This window comes from Anolis carolinensis, chromosome 1 (assembly GCF_035594765.1).
Source record: "Anolis carolinensis isolate JA03-04 chromosome 1, rAnoCar3.1.pri, whole genome shotgun sequence".
Lineage (NCBI taxonomy): Eukaryota > Metazoa > Chordata > Lepidosauria > Squamata > Dactyloidae > Anolis > Anolis carolinensis.
In genome coordinates this window covers 38,905,499-38,924,937 of record NC_085841.1, presented here as the reverse complement: position 1 = coordinate 38,924,937, position 19,439 = coordinate 38,905,499, and the positions used below count along the sequence as shown (strand labels likewise).

At 39.6% G+C, this 19,439-nt stretch overlaps 1 protein-coding gene across 10 annotated transcripts in view; it reads left to right on the top strand.

Annotated features, from left to right (window-relative positions):
* Positions 1-13,177: 13,177 nt before the first annotated feature.
* Positions 13,178-19,439, top strand: part of tmem63a (transmembrane protein 63A) — a 45,029-nt gene continuing 38,767 nt past the window's right edge. For 2 of the 10 annotated variants that reach the window (XR_010003689.1, XR_010003690.1), the window contains exons 1-3: positions 13,178-13,460; positions 18,051-18,245; positions 19,041-19,120. Coding sequence is in view for 7 of the 10 variants with exons in the window: in XM_008125935.3 (XP_008124142.1) it covers positions 18,060-18,245; positions 19,041-19,120 (266 nt within the window). In the remaining 3 variants the exon portion in view is untranslated. Of the gene's footprint in view, positions 13,481-18,050; positions 18,246-19,040; positions 19,121-19,439 lie in introns of those variants that run through there. The other 8 variants (XM_062972709.1, XM_008125931.3, XR_507979.3 and 5 more) reach the window with 7 other exon arrangements.

The window sequence follows — 19,439 nt, the reverse complement described above, 5'->3', positions numbered from 1 at the left end:
ACATTTGCTAGGTTGGCAGAAGCTAGGGCTAACAGCAAGAGCTCACCCCGCTCCCCGGATTTGAACTGCCAACCTTTAAAAGCACAAAAATGTTCTAAAAGAATACATTATATTGCTGAACAAAACTGCCTACTTGACTCTTTAATTAAATCGAGTTTAAATTCACCTGAAATATGAAAGTCTTATGAGATATGGAGCTCTCTCTATTAGGCAAGAAATCACATTGCAGTGGTGAAGCAGTAAGGTTTTAGCAAATTATTTTCATCACTCTCATGTAGACAGGAATTTCCAAATAGTGAAGTAAGAAAACATCTATCTTTATGGCTTATCTTCTGTGAAAATGAATAAGGCATACCGTTAAGATGGTAGCATTGACCACTTGTTTTCCCAAATGCTAGATTATTTCTATGAAATGATTAACTACTACTCATTAGGTCAAATACAACAGTGAATACCATATATCGTATGTTTAACTGCATGTCCATCTCTAAGGCTGAAATCCTATGTGCCCATGCCAATATCAGGACCGGTCAAAATCCATTTATCAAAACAAGACAAAACTAAACCAGTTAAACCAGGGGTCCTCAAACTTTTAAAGCAAAGGGCCAGTCTACAATCCTTCAGACTATGGAGGGGCCGAATTATCATTTGAAAAAAAATACGAACAAATTCCTATGCACACTGCACATGTCTTATTTGTAGTGCAAAACAACAACAACAACAACCATGAAAGAACAATACAATATTTAAAAATGAAAACAATCTTAACCAACATAAACCTATCAGGATTTCAATGGAAAGTGTGGGCCTGCTACTGGCCAATGAGATAGTCAAGTTCATTAGGATTGTTGTTGTTGTTGTTGTGTGCCTTCAAGTCCTTTCAGAATTTGGGTGAGCCTAAGTCTAAAATTAATTATTTATTTACTTACTACATTTATTTACTACATTTAAATCCCACCCTTCTTACCCCGAAGGGGACTCAGAGCAGCTGTATGTACATACAATATATTATAGTATTAGCATAGCAAAATATTAGCATTATACATTACTATATTGAACTATACCACTATACTGTAATACTATATGTAATATATAACATATAACTAATATTATTATATGGTATTATTATTAGTATTATATTGTATAAAATGATATTAGTTTGGGGACCCCTGAGTTGCCGTGGGAATGCCGTGGATGTAGCATATCTAGATTTCAGTAAGGCCTTCGACAAAGTCCCCCACGACCTTCTGGCAAACAAACTAGTAAAATGTGGGCTAGACAAAACTACGGTTAGGTGGATCTGTAACTGGCTAAGCGAACGAACCCAAAGGGTGCTCACCAATGCGTCGTCTTCATCATGGAAAGAAGTGACAAGTGGAGTGCCGCAGGGCTCCGTCCTGGGCCCGGTTCTGTTCAACATCTTTATTAACGACTTAGACGAAGGGTTAGAAGGCACGATCATCAAGTTTGCAGATGACACCAAACTCGGAGGGATAGCTAACACTCCAGAAGACAGGAGCAGAATTCAAAACGATCTTGACAGACTAGAGAGATGGGCCGAAACTAACAAAATGAAGTTCAACAGGGACAAATGCAAGATACTTCACTTCGGCAGAAAAAATGGAAATCAAAGATACAGAATGGGGGACGCCTGGCTTGACAGCAGTGTGTGCGAAAAAGACCTTGGAGTCCTCGTGGACAACAAGTTAAACATGAGCCTACAATGTGATGCGGCAGCTAAAAAAGCCAATGGGATTTTGGCCTGCATCAATAGGGGAATAACGTCTAGATCCAGGGAAGTCATGCTCCCCCTCTATTCTGCCTTGGTCAGACCACACCTGGAATACTGTGTCCAGTTTTGGGCACCGCAGATGAAGGGAGATGCTGACAAGCTGGAAAGCGTCCAGAGGAGGGCAACTAAAATGATTAAGGGTCTGGAGAACAAGCCCTATGAGGAGCGGCTTAAAGAGCTGGGCATGTTTAGCCTGCAGAAGAGAAGGCTGAGAGGAGACATGATAGCCATGTACAAATATGTGAGGGGAAGTCATAGGGAGGAGGGAGCAAGCTTATTTTCTGCTGCCCTGCAGACTAGGACACGGAACAATGGCTTCAAACTACAGGAAAGGAGATTCCACCTGAACATCAGGAAGAACTTCCTCACTGTGAGGGCTGTTCGGCAGTGGAACTCTCTCCCCCAGGCCGTGGTGGAGGCTCCTTCCTTGGAGGCTTTTAAGCAGAGGCTGGATGGCCATCTGTCGGGGGTGCTTTGAATGCGATTTCCTGCTTCTTAAGCGGGGGGTTGGACTAGATGGCCCTTGAGGTCTCTTCCAACTCTACTATTCTATGATTCTATGATTCTATGAGTTAAACCAATTAAATAAATTAATATGATTATTTGAATAACCATCATCTTTCATATAAACCTGCCTTATATTTTAGGTTTATTTTGGAGAAGTGTCTTGAAGAGTTCCCACCTTAAGAAGTTAGAGGAGAAGCTTTTTTCCATTGTGCCCTTCTGAAATGTATCTGTGGTATCCCTGCCCTCACAACGATCCATCAATTTTGAACATCTTTATTTCATAGGCCCCTTCTATACTGCCATACAATCCAGATTATCAAATCTGATAATTCACATTATCTGCTTTGAACTTGATTATATGAGTCTACACTGCCATATAACCCCGTTCAAATCTGATAATCTGGATTTTATATGGCAGTGTAGAAGAGGCCTTAGACAATAGCTTAAAGCTTTACATTCACAATAGGTTTTTGTGCGGGGATTTGTGGTTCTACCATTTTTATCAAATTGGTATATAGGGAAGGATTAACACCCCATGGTGTCAGATTTGTTGTTTATGACCCTGTTCAGAAGATTTCACCTCACTTTCTGTCTCTGTGATAATTGGATTTAGAAAAACATGGCTTGTTGTGGAAACAAGGATTGATGATAAAGACACCTTTTTGCCATGACAGCTCTTTCAGAAGTGAATTTCCCTTCCCAGGGGTAGATTTCTCTCACTTCCTTTTGTCTCACCCCCCCCCCCCCCCCCCCCCGCCATTCTTAACTACTGAGTCATTTGTAAGTTGGATGTTTGTAACTCAGGGACTGCCTGTATATCCATTTTAATGACATGTAATTATTCCAGTATTTATTTACATTTACTGTGGTTATGGTCTTAATTTTATCCTTGCTTCAGACCTGGGAAGTAGGTTAAGTGAGGTATAGTACAGTAGAGTCTCACTTATCCAAGCCTCGCTTATCCAAGCTTCTGGATTATTCAAGCCATTTTTGTAGTCAATGTTTTCAATATATTGTGATATTTTGGTGCTAAATTCGTAAATACAGTAATTACAACATAACATTACTGCGTATTGAACTACTTTTTCTGTCAAATTTGTTGTATAACATGATGTTTTGGTGCTTAATTTGTAAAATCATAACCTAATTTGATGTTTAATAGGCTTTTCCTTAATCCCTCCTTATTATCCAAGATATTCACTTATCCAAGCTTCTGCCGGCCCGTTTAGCTTGGATTAGTGAGACTCTACTGTAATTGGTTCAAAATCACATTTTACAAATACAAAGATTTTCCATCATATCCTGAAAATAATGGAAGGTATTCTGCTAACTGAAAGTGAAAAACTAGCATCTCTCTCCCTCCCTCCCCCCCTCTCTCTCTCATACACACACACACACACACACACACACACACACACACACACACACACCCCTATACTGGATAGTGGTTGAGGGGAGGGCAAAAGAACATTGAGACTACTACTGCTGTGGCTTTGGGACTTGCAGGTTAATTTTTCATGTAAGGGAACATAAAAGAAATATGAACCCATAACTGAAGCTTGAAAGTGAATGTACCACCTCAATCCAAACACTGCTGTGTACATGTACCAAGCCTAAAAGAAGGGGTTGGAAACATGTGGCTCCTAATGTTGAATTCCAACAATCAATAGACTTTGCCAATATAGCCAGCGGTCAGAGATGATTGGAGTTATTGTGGAAGGACACATATCCCCTCCCTCTGTTTTAAAGACTCAGTCTCTTTTCTATTGACCACAATTAACCAAGAATATTTAAAGGCGAATCAAGAATATATTATCCACTGTAAAGTTTTTTATTTGTTCATTTGTTTCCGACTCTTTGTGATCTCATGGACCAGCCCACGCCAAAGCTCCCTGTTGGCCGTCGCCACCCCCAGCTCTTTCAAGGTCAAGCCAGTCTCTTCAATGATACCATCCATCCCTCTTGCCCTTGGTCGGCCCCTCTTCCTTTTTCTTTCCATTTTCCCCAGCATCATTATCTTCTCCAAGTTTTCCTGTCTTCTCATTATGTGGCCAAAATAGTTCATCTTTGCCTCTAATATCCTTCCTTCCATTGAGCAGTCGGGCATGATTTCCTGGAGGATGGACTGGTTTGATCTCTTGTGGCCCAAGGCACTCTCAGGATTTTCCTCCAACACCACAGGTCAAAAGTGTCTTACCTTCCTTCACTCAGCCTTACTTATGGTCCAGCTCTCACATCCATAAGTTACTACGGGGAATACGCTTTAATGATGCGGACCTTTGTTGCCAGTGTGATACAGTACAGTAGAGTTGCATAACACATGAGGGATACATTCCGGAATCCTTCATATAATATAGTTTTCACAAATAATGTGGAATCCTATTTTTCTTACTTGAAATGATGTTTTAGGTTTCATGGAATCATACCAGAAAATCTACAGATGCATCGAAAAGTGTTATTTGGAGGTCTCCAATGCATTTCTATGATCAACTTCTGAAAGAACGTTCAGGCATCAGTAGGTCCTCAACCATAATTTTAAGGTATTCAAAGCTCTACTCACATAATAATTTGGCCTGCTATATCCACTGATTTTCATTTGTAAGGGCAATGTATTAATTAAAATCAAGGTTTGCTATAGATTCCAATGCATGGGGGATTGTGCCTGTTATTTCCCCTGGAAAACAAGGTTATCCCAATTGTGCTAACTTGACTGAGAAGTGTTTTTGTTTCCGCTTGCATCTTATGGTTTCAATTTGCACAGTTAATTATGCATTGTGTAAAAATGTTCTTCTTATAATTAGAATTCTGTTGACTGTTAATTTCTCTGACCATTTCTGGTCCCAACTGAGGTGAAAGTAAGGCTTCCTATATTCACTCCTGTTTTCCCCACACTTTAAAGACCCTCTGTAAATAGCAACAGCTTCTGCTAGGTGTTATTTGGATACATAAATGAAGGCCTTCAAAGGCAGTGCTGCCACAAACCACATGCTAATAAAAAGCAAGTGATTTGCATTTCTAAATTTCCTAGGTGTCTTCTCAAACACCTGACCAAAAACACATAGTAAGGACTAAGAAAAATAAAAATTACATAATCTCCCGCTAAAGATCTATCAGATCAGTTAGTGCAATTTGTTTGAATTTAGTAAAAGGTGATTCTTGAAGTGATGATTTGCTAAATCCTGATTCAAATCAAAAGCAGAGTTGGAAGTTACATTTGGAACAATGATACAGTAGAACTAATATATAAATTATCATCTGTTTAGCAACAATAACATCTCCAATTTTGAAACAATTACTTGAACCTTATTTCTCATAATACGCAAAATTAATCTGTGAAGGAAACTAGAAAAATGTATTGATTGAAAATACAGTGGTGTTGATAGAAAACACCACTGTTTCCTATTACTTCTATGTTTCCCATGTCCACTTGCATAACATCCAAAAATGTACAATACTAAAAAGAGGTACAAATTGAACATACAGTGTGTATGAAACTTGCATTTCTTAATAAATATACATTCAATAGTTGCCAATTTAGAAATAATTACTGTAATTATTATTGGCTATATTGCTATCTTTATATAGGAATACCTGTTATAATCTATACAGAAATACATCTCTCCTTAAAGGACTTACTTACAGGTGAGTATAGAATTGCGGACAAAATAGGCCAGGTCTTACTTTACAGAAGAAATAAAAGTCTTTTGAACAACTGTCTTTGGACAACTCTCTGTTCAAAGCACCCTCGATTTACTTTTGTTGTTATTTGCCATCAAGTTGGCTTTGATTTATGGTGACTTTATGAATAAGAGATTTCCAAGAACCCTTTGCCTGGAGGTTAAAGGCATCATGCGATATGTCTAAGGCAAAAGATGGATGGGGTTACATAATACCCGAAAACCATCTCTTCAAGATATTCAGGATCAAATTAAGAACATAAGAAATCTGTACTTGATTTGCCTACCAAATTTCTTGAAAATAGTACGTTTAACTTTTATGTCATCTTCCTGAACAAAATTGTTCTGCATTTGCTGCCATTTATCCACATTCAAATATCTGACACATACACAATCTGTGCATTTTCTGATGCATCCATGAAACAAAGTTATTCCCACCTATTATGTTTAACAAAAAATCTGATTCAAATAAAAATATTTTATTGGAAAATGCAAGAAAGATTCACAGAAGTTTCTAGAACACTGATATAGACACAAAGTAACATTATGCATGATAATTTTTAATTTCACCATGACATAAGGAAAAATAATTATTTATCCTAGCTAATGCATATATTCTAAATTGATGGAATTTGCCATCTCTTTCTTCCTTAAATAAATTAAGGGCGAGATCCAAAAAGGGGTTCCAAATAAGTTAATTCTGAGAATTCTTCTGAATTAGGTGTTTTGGAACCAATTGTTTGTACCAGTGAGGACATAAGCCTTATGGCAAAAACTCAAATCTGGAAAATTAAATCTACTTGCTGAAAATGACATTTGCATCCATTTGAATGAAAAGTAGGGTGGTAAAAACCCACATAGAAATTTTCATAAAACAGTTTTGATTTTCTATTGATTCACTTATGTGTTATGAAATTTCTACTCTATTTGTAACAGTTACATCATTGACACAAATTCTGTATTTGGTGATTATTCATGTGTTCTTTAACATACTACTGGGCCTATCACAGCATCAGAAGGCAAAAATGTTGCAATCCATTCGCAATGCTAAAAAGTAGTACTGCAGGTCTCGTTGTGACTCCAACCACCTGAAAGAGAAATTATGTAATCATGTTCAGGCTTCTTTGAGAGAAAAAGTTACCAAGGACATCAATTCCCCTCTTGCCTTCCTGCTGTGCTATACAATGCTAGAAGACGGCTAGATCCAATTTGTGTATTTAGCACTTGCAGTTATACAGCAAGAGGTGCACAGTTCTGTAGACAGGAAAGAAAGACTCTGTACCCTAATTTCCTTCCTTTCAGGATATTTGCTTGATGTTGACAAGAATTTAAGGAAGTCAACTTCTTCTTCCTCTTCTCTCCCCCCCCCCCCCTCCGGTGCTCCACTTGACACAACAGTGTGTTACCTGCACAACTTCTGGTTTCTTTAGGATCTTCCTCATTTATTGGTTTGGATGTCAATCACATAGTGTGAACTTACAGGTTCCTGTTGGTCATGTTTTGGGTGTTTTTATAGAGAAGTACATTTTTTCTTAATTTACAAGCTTTTATGTTTCTACACATAGATAGACAGACAGATGGATAGACAGATAGATTGATGATAGAGAGATAGAGGTAGGGAGCCAGCATGGTGCAGTGGTTTGAGCATTGGACTATGGAAACCAGGATTTGGATCCTTTATTGACCATTGAAATCCACTGGGTAATCTTGGGCAAATCATATGTTCTCAGAAGAAGACAATGGTAAACCTCTTCTGAATAAATGTTACTGAGAAAACCCTACGATAGACTTGAAACACACTGCAACAATAAATCCCCAAGTGTAGAAAATAAGACACTTGTTATTGAAGGTCTGTTCCATTTCTAAAGTGCTAGGCATTCAACTATGTATTTATTATATTATTTTATATGCTGTCTACCTCCCAAAGTGAAATCCAATGTGGTGCATAGATAAAATCAATACAATTTTTAAAATCAGTTAAAACTACTTTTACACTGCCTGTGCTTTCTTAGTGTTGTGTAAATAAACACCATGGTTTTCCATGGTTTTAAAGGCATCATGTGTGAAAACACCATCAGATAGGAAAAAACAGAAAGCGATGAAGAGCTGTGAAAAAAGTGAATTAGAGCTATTAATTAAAGTGTTTAAAGGGAAGTAGTTAACAGGTAATCCAGGCTCTGTTTTACTTTCACTATTCAGGAAAACATCTGTAGGAAAATCCTGTAGCAAGAGCGGTTACATAATTAGTAACACCTCACACCACCTGCTGCCCAAAGTTTTAAGGATATGGATGGCCCTTAGGGGAGGTGACCCATAAAGGAAAATCCTGCTGGTAAAGATGAATGAGAAAGTGAGGTTTATCTGGAATTAGATTCAGAATTACATAGGAAGAGAGTGACACATGCAAATATAATCACTTGGACAATGAGTTTACTTGAATGTTAGAGAACTGTCTGTACACCTGAACTGGGAATAAAAGAAATTAAAATTTAATGAACTGAAGTTGAAAATCCTTGTTTCCACAACAAGCCAAAATATTCAAAATCCAATTATCACAGGGACAAAAAGTGAGGTGAAATCTTCTGAACTGGGGCACAAACAACAAAACAAGCACCACAGGGGTGTTAACTCTTCCCAAAGTTTGTTTGTTTGTACATACACACATGGAGTTACACTTAAAAATGTACCTGTTTTGACTTATATACAAATTCAACTTAAGAAAACCCTACAGAATCTATCCTGTTCATAACTTAGGAACTGCCTGTCATCAAGATTCATGTATTACCAAAAATCCTGAATGCACTCTGAGGTATCGTGCCATATATTCCTTAGGTTTACTTTCAGAAAATCAAAACTATTTAAAAGAAATTTCTTTGGGGCCTTTTACCACTTTACTTTTCATGCAAATGTCATTTTCAGCAAATAGATTTAATTTTCCAGGTTTTAATTTTTGCCATAAGGCTTGTCTTCTCATTTGTATAAATAATTGATTCAGATATACCTAATTCAGAAACACTTCCTTGAGCAATCTCTGAACTAATTTACTTGGATGGTCTACCTCCGTTTCTGTTCATTTAGGTGGTGCTCCGTCATCCTTATTACTAAAATGGCTTGCTATACAGTCCCTTGTCAATTCAATTACTATTTGATCTACAGACAATCCACAAGTTATATCTATATACAGGCAGTCCACACATTACGAATAAAATAGGTTCTGTAGTTTGTTCTTAAGCTGATTTTTTATGCAAGTCGGAACAGGTACATTTTGTATGTGTGTGACTGGAGTTACATTTAAATTGTACCTACCCTATGCTATCCAAAGCGCGCTCTCTCTCTCTCTCTCTCTCTCTCTCTCTCTATATATATATATATATATATATGGAGAGAGAGAGAGAGAGAGCTAGCTAGATTTGGATAGCATAAGCTAGGGTAAACACCCCTGTGTTGTTTGTTTTGCTGTGCGTGCCCCCGTTCAGAAGATTTCACCTCACTTTATGTCCCTGTGATAATTGGATTTTGAAAAATGTGACCCATTCTGGAAACAAGGACTGGTGATAAAGCTTCAGTGGAGACACCTTTTCCCTATGATAACTCTTTCAAGAGTGAATTTCCCTCTCGAGGGGTAGATTTCTCACTTCCTGTTGTCTTATCCCTGTTCTTTACTATGAGTTGTTTGTCAATAGAATATTTGTAACTCGCGGACTGCCTGTATTTGGCTATCCTAAGCAGGCTTTATGAGATAAAACTAATTTGAAGATTGTGGACAACTCTTTTTATGGAAGAAATGGATTGACAGTAGGGTTTAAACTTTGAATTAATTGATTGATCCAGATTAAGAATATTTGTAATTTTTATTATTGCAGTCTAATCAAATCAGTTACCTGAAGGAGCACTATGACAATATTTACAACTGCAATTTTTTGGTATTTATATATGGCTCATAAATTCTTGAATGCTCTCATTAATCATATCCTTGGGAAAACTGAAACCAACAAGGGTCATTTGTTTGCTATGATGCATTTAATCTGATGTTAATGTAGTTGGAGTTGAGTGGAACAAAGAGCTATATTGTCCTAAGCAAAAATGACCAATGGAAACCTATCCTGGCCTTGGTACTGAAAATCTTTTTAGAAATTTACATTTGATCCAACAAAAATTGATGTTTCCGGACACCATTATGGCTTTTTAGAAAGAAACTACTTCAACTACATGTTGGGTGATTTATTGCAAATATCCTTTTGGTGTATGACTGACTGTGTTCAATGGTTATTCCTTTTCGGGTGGATGTGTTACAGTGTATTAATTTTCATAGACACAGGCGTGTTAGTCTGAAGCAGCATATAAAACTATATAAGAGATGGAGACAAAGAAATTTCTAGTATATGTTTTTGTTAATTTTAGTCCACTTGGCTAGACAGACCTAACTAATTAATATATTTATAATATTTCTTACACTTTTCCTTTTGGAAAGGCATTATCTTTTAGAGATTATAACCTTCTGGAAAACCATAGCCTTTCGGAGAAAAATTGCATTACAACCATTTGAAAATCACAACCTTTGGTAGAAGTATGATCTTCCAGAGAAGAGCCAAAAACTCATTTGAGTAAAATCTTCTGTTCAGTGGTATATAACCACATGTACTTATGCAAGGCAATTTGGTTTTCAGTTGTTAGAAAACCTGTTTGTCTCTGATCTGTTTATTCATTTACTTCATTTTTACCCCGCCTTTCTCGATGCCAGAGGGGACTCAAGGCGGCTTACAAATCCGGCAAAATTTCAATGCCACACAGGTAAACAATAAAACACATCTCATCAAAATGTAAACAATCTAAACATATAAGCAACTAAAACATATATCAACCAATTAACAGATTAAAACCATATAAAATGCCAAGCCATGAAGTCTTCTTCAGAAGTGTTCTTTTCAGTTCTTCAGAAGTGTTCTTTTCAATGCTCCAAAACATCTACTCTTCCATAAAACATCTTGTTTCTATATCATGCTCTCAAGAGACAAAAATAAATTAGACTTCGTTAAAAGTAACGTATCTGGTTTACTCACAACCTTCATGTATTCAGCATACATAATTTGTCAGTTACAGATAGATTTGAAGTGGTTTCTCTGTGCAGATAACACATGGCATCTTTCCTATAATCAACAGCAACATGAGTTTGCTCTTAATAGTCCAAAGTTTTATAGCGTCTCTGTGATCTAAAATGGAGTCTGGGCTTTGAGCAGTCCCAGATCTAAAATGATCAAGGGTCTGGAGAACAAGCCCTACGAGGAGCGGCTTAAAGAGCTGGGCATGTTTAGCCTGCAGAAGAGAAGGCTGAGAGGAGACATGAGGGGAAGTCATAGGGAGGAGGGAGCAAGCTTGTTTTCTGCTGCCCTGCAGACTAGGACACGGAACAATGGCTTCAAATTTCAGGAAAGGAGATTCCATCTGAACATTAGGAAGAACTTCCTAACTGTGAGAGCTGTTCCTCAGAGGAACTCTCTGCTCCATAGTGTGGTGGAGGCTCCTTCTTTGGAGGCTTTTAAGCAGAGGCTGGATGGCCATCTGTCGGGGGTGCTTTAAATGTAATTTCCTGCTTCTTGGCAGGGGGTTCGACTGGATGGCCCATGGGGTCTCTTCCAACTCTATGATTCATAGAATCATAGAATAGTAGAGTTGGAAGAGACCTCATGGGCCATCCAGTCCAACCCCCCACTAAGAAGCAGGAAATCGCATTCAAAGCACCCCCGACAGATGGCCATCCAGCCTCTGCTTAAAAGCCTCCAAGGAAGGAGCCTCCACCACAGCCCAGGGGAGAGAGTTCCACTGTCGAACAGCTCTCACAGTGAGGAAGTTCTTCCTGATGTTCAGGTGGAATCTCCTTTCCTGTAGTTTGAAGCCATTGTTCCGTGTCCTAGTCTGCAGGGCAGCAGAAAACAAGTATGCTCCCTCCTCCCTACGACTTCCCCTCACATATTTGTACATGGCTATCATGTCTCCTCTCAGCCTTCTCTTTTGCTGGCTAAACATGCCCAGCTCTTTAAGCCGCTCCTCATAGGGCTTGTTCTCCAGACCCTTAATCATTTTAGTCGCCCTCCTCTGGACGCTTTCCAGCTTGTCAACATCTCCCTTCAACTGCGGTGCCCAAAATTGGACACAGTATTCCAGGTGTGGCCTGACCAAGGCAGAATAGAGGGGGAGCATGACTTCCCTGGATCTAGACGCTATACCCCTATTGATGCAGGCCAGAATCCCGTTGGCTTTTTTCGCCAGTGGTTCCGAAATAACTTCTGCTAGTTCCTTCAATACTCTTGGATGTAGCTGATCTAGCCCTGGGGACTTGAATTCGTTTAGAGAGGCCAGGTGTTCCTGGACAACTTGTTTCCCTATTTGGGGTTGGATTTCCCCCAATCCTTTGTCCATTCCATGTTGCTGAGGTTGAAGATGGCTTTCTTTTTGTGAGAAGACAGAGGCAAAGGCATTTTTCCCTGTCCGTTGTCACCATCACCCCATCTTCTCCTCGCAGTGGCCCTATCGCCTCCTTGTTCTTCCTTTTTTACCAACGTAAGCAAAAAAGCCTTTTTTGTTGTTTTTTATGTCCCTGGCAAGCCTATGAATTCCAGACATGAATAAATCCGCGATAGCTAATACCTCCCAACAAAGTATCCCCCCAGGCAGTAAACAGCCAGACCTTGAAGCTGAAAGGCTTTTCAATGCTAATCAAGGTGGCCAACTGCAACATTCACACCTGCCTCAAGCAGATAAGAGTTCTTTCTCCCACCCTGGACATTCCACAGATATACAAACCCCACTTGCCTAGTTTCCAACAGACCTCACAACCTCTGAGGATGCCGGCCATAGATGTAAGAGAAACCTCGGGAAAGAAAAGTTCTAGAACATGGCCATACAGCCCGGGAAACTCACAGCAACCCAAAAGAGAAAGGCTTAACCTGGTGTCAGAACAAGCATGGGTTCTCTTGGGCCCTCCCTCTAGGTGTTTTGGACTTCAACTCCCACCATTCCTCACAGCCTTAAGCGGCTGGGGTGGAAAAAGAAAAAGAAAGAGCCTGAGGCTGTGAGGAATGCTGGGAGTTGAAGTCCAAAACACCTAGTTGGCCCAGGCCTGGCTAGGGCGGCGCTCGAGCATGCACCACACCAGGAAGGCAGGCTTTGGGCGTAGGCAGGGACTTAGTGCGCAGGCGCGGCGCGAGGGTCACCTGTTGTATCCACTTCGGCAGGGGGTCGATGCTTGCTTGGCCTTTAGGCCCTACCTGGTGCGGAAGCACGGCGGCGGCTCCTGATTGGTCGCCACGGCCTTGCCTCGATCTTTCCGCTTCCTGTTTTCTCCTCTTGGCAGCCAGGGAGGGCAGGAGGAAGGCTGTGTTTCTACGGCCTCTGAGCTGGGCTTCAGGCGAGCCCTCTTCCTTCCTCATCCCTGCGCGGCCTCCATTTTCTCTCGCTTCGTATTGAGGGGAGATACGCCCGGCAAGGTGAATGGTGTGTGGCTGAAGTGTGTATCCTCCTCACTCGCTTCGCTTGCCTGTCTTTTCTGGTGTTTTAATCTCGCGTGTCAGGCGCTTGTCTGTGGTCCCTTCCACACAGCTGAATAATATCCTACATTATCTGCTTTGAACTGGAATATATATGGCAGTGTGGACTCCGTTATCCCAGCCCAAAACTGATATTATGGGATTTTCTGCCTTGATATTCCGGTTTATATGAATGTGGGGAAGGGCCCTGTGACTTACGTCCAGTTTGTACTGCCCATTCCCCTTCTCTACAAGGGTCTCTTTAAGGGACAGCTAAGCTGCAGACCAGGCGTGGGCAAACTTTGGCCCTCCAGGTGTTTTGGACTTTAATTCCACAATTCCTACACCCTGCTGTAGACGTCATGCGGTCTGGCTCCACCCGAACTGCCGGGGAAACCTAAGGGCCCTTCCACACAGCTATATAACCTAGAATATCAAGGCAGATAATCCACAATATCTATACTTATCTATAGGTACATCTATATCAGTTTGCCACAGTAGTCCACACTCTGGTTACATCTTGAATAGATTATTGCAACGTGCACTATGTGGGGTTACCTTGAAGACTGTTCAGAAGCTGCAACTGGTCCAACAAGCAGCAGCCAGATTGATCACCGGAGCTGTGTACAGGGAGCATACAACCCCCCTCTTGCGCCAGCTCCACTGGCTGCCAATTTGCTACCCAGCACAATTCAAAGTGCTGACTTCAGCCTATAAAGCCCTAAACTGTTCTAGCCCAGCTTACTTGTCTGAACATATCTCCCTCTACGAACCATCTCGGAGTTTAAGATCATCTGGAGAGGCCCTGCTCTCGGCTTCGCCTTTTTTGCAGGCACGATTGGCGGAGATGAGAGACAGCCTTCTTGGTGCTGTCTTGGCTATGGAAATCCCTCCCCATGGGGATCAGATCAGCTCCCTCCTTCCTGACATTCTGCAAAAAAGTGAAGACATGGCTCTTTGATCAAGCCTTCGCAAATCTAGTGCAATAATTAGATACGAAATATGTGTAATTGATTTGTGGAATGGTCCGGACTACGCCTATGGATTATGTGATTTAACTTGTATGGATTCAAATGCTTTTAATTGTTTTAATGGTGTGGTTGTTTTTATTGTACTATGTTTTTAAAGGCATTGCCTATGTTGTGAAGCCACCTTGAATCCCCTCCAGGGTTGAGAAAGGCGGGATAAAAGAGCCGTAAATAAATACAGTAGAGCAAGGGTCCTCAAACTAAGGCCCGGGGGCCGGATGCGGCCCTCCGAGGTCCTTTACCTGGCCCCCGCCCTCAGTTTTATAATATAATATATTGTATATACATATAATATTGATAATAATATTATAATGTAATACAATATAACACTAATAATAATACCATATAATAATATTGATTATGTATTCTATATTACATATAATATTACTAATAATATTACAGTATAGTGGTATAGTTCAATATAGTAATATATAATGCTAATATTGTGCTATGATAATAATATAATATATTGTATGTACATATAATTTGTAAGCCACTCTGAGTCCCCTTTGGGGTGAGAAGGGTGTGATACAAATGTAGTAAATAAATGCAGTAAATAAATAATAAATACATTTTAGACTTAGGCTCACCCAAAATCTGAAATGACTTGAAGGCACACAACAACAACAACAACAACAACAACAACAACAACAACCCTAATTAACTTGACTATCTCATTGGCCAGAAGCAGGACCACACTTCCCATTGAAATCCTGATAAATGTATGTTGGTTAAAATTGTTTTTATTTTTAAATATTGCATTGTTCTTTCGTTGTTGTTGTTGTTGTTGTTTTTGCACTACAAATAAGACATATGCAGTGTGCATTGGAATTTGTTTGTATTTTTTTTCAAATGATAATCCGGCCCCTTAACAGTCAGAAGGATTGTGGACCGGCCCTTGGCTTAAAAAGTTTGAGGACCCCTGCAGTAGAGTCTCACTTATCCAACTTAAACATGCCGGCAGAACGTTGGATAAGCGAATACATTGGATAACAAGGAGAGATTAAGGAGAAGCCTATTAAACACCAAATTAGGTTATGGTTTTACAAATTAAGCACCAAAACATCATGTTATACAACAAATTTGACAGAAAAGGTAGTTCAATATGCAGTAATGCTACGTACTAATTACTGTATTTACGAATTTAGCACCAAAATATCACGATGTATTGAAAACATTGACTAAAAAAATCCATTGGATAATCCAGAACATTGGATAAGTGAATGTTGGATAAGTGAGACTCTACTGTACATAAATCAATATCAGGTATGAGCAAACTTTGGCCCAGGTTGGCAGAAGCTGGGTCTAACAGTGGGAGCTCACCCCGCTCCCTGGATTCTAATAGCTGACCTTTTGGTCAACAATTTCAACAGCCAAGCGGTTTAACCTGCTGTGCCATCTAGGGCTTTGATGTCAAACTACCATACATTAATTCTAAAGTGTAGATCAGGCATGGGCAAACTTCGACCCTCCAGGTGTTTTGAACTTCAACTCCCAGAAATCCCAGCCAGCTTACCAGCTGTTAGGAATTGGGGGAGTTGAAATCCAAAACACCTGGAGGGCTGAAGTTTGCCCATGCTTGGTGTAGATGCACCACTTAGCCATATGACGCTTCACCAAACTGCAAATCCTAGGATTTCATAGCATTGAGCCATAGCAGATAAAGTGGTGCCAAACTGCATTAATTCTACAGTAGCCTCGATCACTGTAATGGCAGAAATTCAATAGCTTCCCTGCTACAAAAGTGCGGTGATGAGGGAGAAAAGCAGTCAGTTTAATTTTGCCATGCTTTGTGGCTCTTTTAAAGGAAATGACAACCCACATTTTGCTCTGCTGCTCCATATGGTGGGGGAGACCCCACGCCTGCTGTTCTGTTTAAAGCTTGTTATGTCATTTTTTCTTCTTCTGAGCTTTCTCTCAAGGAGGGCACAACCCATTAGGACAATTTATGGTTGTGAAATGTCATTTCTAAGGACATCACGCTCCTTATTTTTGCCTTTTCTTGATGTTAGATTGAACAAAACTGACAATTGCCCTATTTGCAACTTGCTGCAACTAGTGATGTATCTGGTTTTCCTCTGCCCTCTGCAGGGCTTAGCATTTGCAGAAATTGTCTTTGAAGGCAAATGGAATTTCAGAAGTGGAAGGCTTTTTATGCTGCATTTCTTATTTTGGGGAGCTGCAGCCATGAAACCCACTGGGTGACTTGGGCAAGTCAGGCCTTCGCAGCCTTAAAGAAAGGCAATGACAAACTTCTTCTCAACCAGTCTTGCCATGAAACCCAAGTGATAGGTTTGATGGTATTTTAATATTTATATGTTGTATGTTTTGAATCACATTGTTTTTAATGTTATGAACTCTTTTGGGTCTCAGTCAAGAGACAAAGGCAGGGTATAAAAATATAGGGTATTGTTCCACTATCCGGGTAGAGGCCAAAAGGGGATAGTCCATTTTATGGGGGGGGGAGGGAGTTGGAGGAGGAAAACCATTTTCCCCATTTTCGCTGGTTCTTCCCCTCCCCATTTCCCATTGTATAAACAAGGGTTGTTTCTAGACGGCGACATGTGGGGGGGGGGGGGGATTATTTGAAGGCACATAGGAACTGCAGCAAATTTGATATTGAAATATGGCTTTCTGGTTCACTCATTATATCAGGAATATGTGAAGGACAGAATTTCTGTTGATTGTAAAGTCGTTGTAGTTATGTCCATAGTATGGGAAATTTTCTCTTCTACAATAATGGCTCCCAAATTTAGTTTCCAGAAGATATTGTTGGACTTCAGCTTCCAGAAGCACTAGACAGAATAATTAGCGGAGAAGGACTATTGAAGTTACATCCTGATAGCACCCATCAACTTGCTTTGCTTTTACCATAGGAACTGCAACTATCTTGGATTAGAGTCTGTAGGGTAGGATTTGATAGAACCTTATAACATCATATGGTTATTGTATACTTTTAGTTTGGAATCACTAATATAGGAGATACACCAGAAAAGGATTATAAATGTACTCAAGTAACAATAACTTCAGGAGCCCCTGATGGTGCATCAGGTTAAATCGCTGAGCTACTGAACTTGCTGACTGAAAGGTTGGTGGTTCGAATCCGGGTAGCGGGGTGAGCGCCAGCTGTTAGCCCCAGCTTCTGCCAGCCTAGCAGTTTGAAAACATGCAAATGTGAATAGATCAATAGGTACTGCTCTGGTGGGAAGGTAATGACACTCTATGCAGTCGTGACAGCCACATGACCTTGGAGGTGTCTATGAACAATGCTGGCTCTTCAGCTTAGAAATGAAGGTGAGCACCAACCCCCCAGAGTCAGACACAACTAGACTTAATGTCAGGGGAAAACCTTTACCTTTACCTAACGATAACTTCATATCTTATTTTGATCCATAATTTCTTAAATAATTATTGTAGTGAAAGAATGTTGCTTTAGCTTGGAAATTTGTCTCTCTGATTTTAGTTGAATAAATGACACATTTCTCTCCCAGTGTAACTGCTTTTTGTTATTTTCTTTTCTAAGTGAGGCAGCATGATTCCATTTGTGTCTCTGGATGTGGGACATTCGCGTCTGGTTTACTTCTTGAATAGAACTAGAGACACTGACTATCCAAATGGTACCTACTGCTACAGCACTGCACAGGGAAGTACTGTACTTCAAGGTGTAACCTTCGGTGGAATCCCTACTGTTCTGTTGCTTGATGTAACCTGCTTTTTGGTATGTTCCTTTTGTAAACTCTGTAAATTGTTTGGCAAATGTTTGTCTCTTCCAGAATTCCCTAGTTCAAAGTAAAATCACATTTCTATGCTGAGATAAAACTTTTGTGGGGAGGAGATCAAACAACATTCCCTTCAGAAAAGCTATTGTGAGAAAACTAGAAGGTTGTGACTAAAGAGTAATATATAGCATGGTATAAATAATTCTGTACTGCGTGGAGTGGTAATTTGAGCATTGGGTTATGACTGTGAGTTCAGGGTTTGAACCTCTGCTTTGTAATGAGAAATCATTTGGCCAAAGTCACACTTTCTCAGTCTCAGAAAGATGCACTTGACAATTAACCTCTGAGCAAATCTTGCTAAGAAAATCCTATGATAGATTTTCCTTATCAACATAACATCAACAAACCATTCTGTAGTCTTTGGATAGCAGGATGTGCATGCAGGACTGATGCAATACAGTTCTTTTTAATTCCCTTAAAGCTGTGAGCATCAGACGTAGTGTCTGCCAAACGTAGGAGCAGTATGACAGGATCAACATCCATTTGTTTGAAGGTTTTTTCTTGGAAAACAATGGTAGTATCATCTAAGTTTTTCTTTCTTTGTAGCACAAGTTGTATCTTTTTAGTAACGAAAAATCAAAGCAGTATAGTATTTTCTGATTGTCGTCCATAAAAGTTCATTATGGCAAGCATAAATTTGGTCCTGGGTATCCTATTTAACACTGGCTGCTCTTAATCTAGTTTAACATAAAATAATAATAATAATGAAAATATCTGTTCATTTTTGTTCCTAGATGTTAATGTTGATATTTTCCTTTATAAGAAGAAGATTCTGGGATTATGGTCGCATTGCACTGGTATCAGAAGCTGACAGGTAAACATATATTAAACTTTAATATTTTTATTTATTTATTTCATGTCAAAAGCATTGTACAATAAATACATTTAAAATAATGAAAATAATAATAATAATAATAATAATAATAAAGAAATCACAAGCAACTAAATAGTTTTGGACCAAAAGCGGGCAACAGCAACCACATTGTCTGTAGCTTTAAACAGCTCCTCCTCCGTACATGAGGCAGGGCATTGTGGGCAAGCATACATATGCTGAGTTGTTTGTAGAATCATAGAATCATAGAATAGTAGAGTTGGAAGAGACCTCATGGGCCATCTAGTCCAACCCCCTGCCA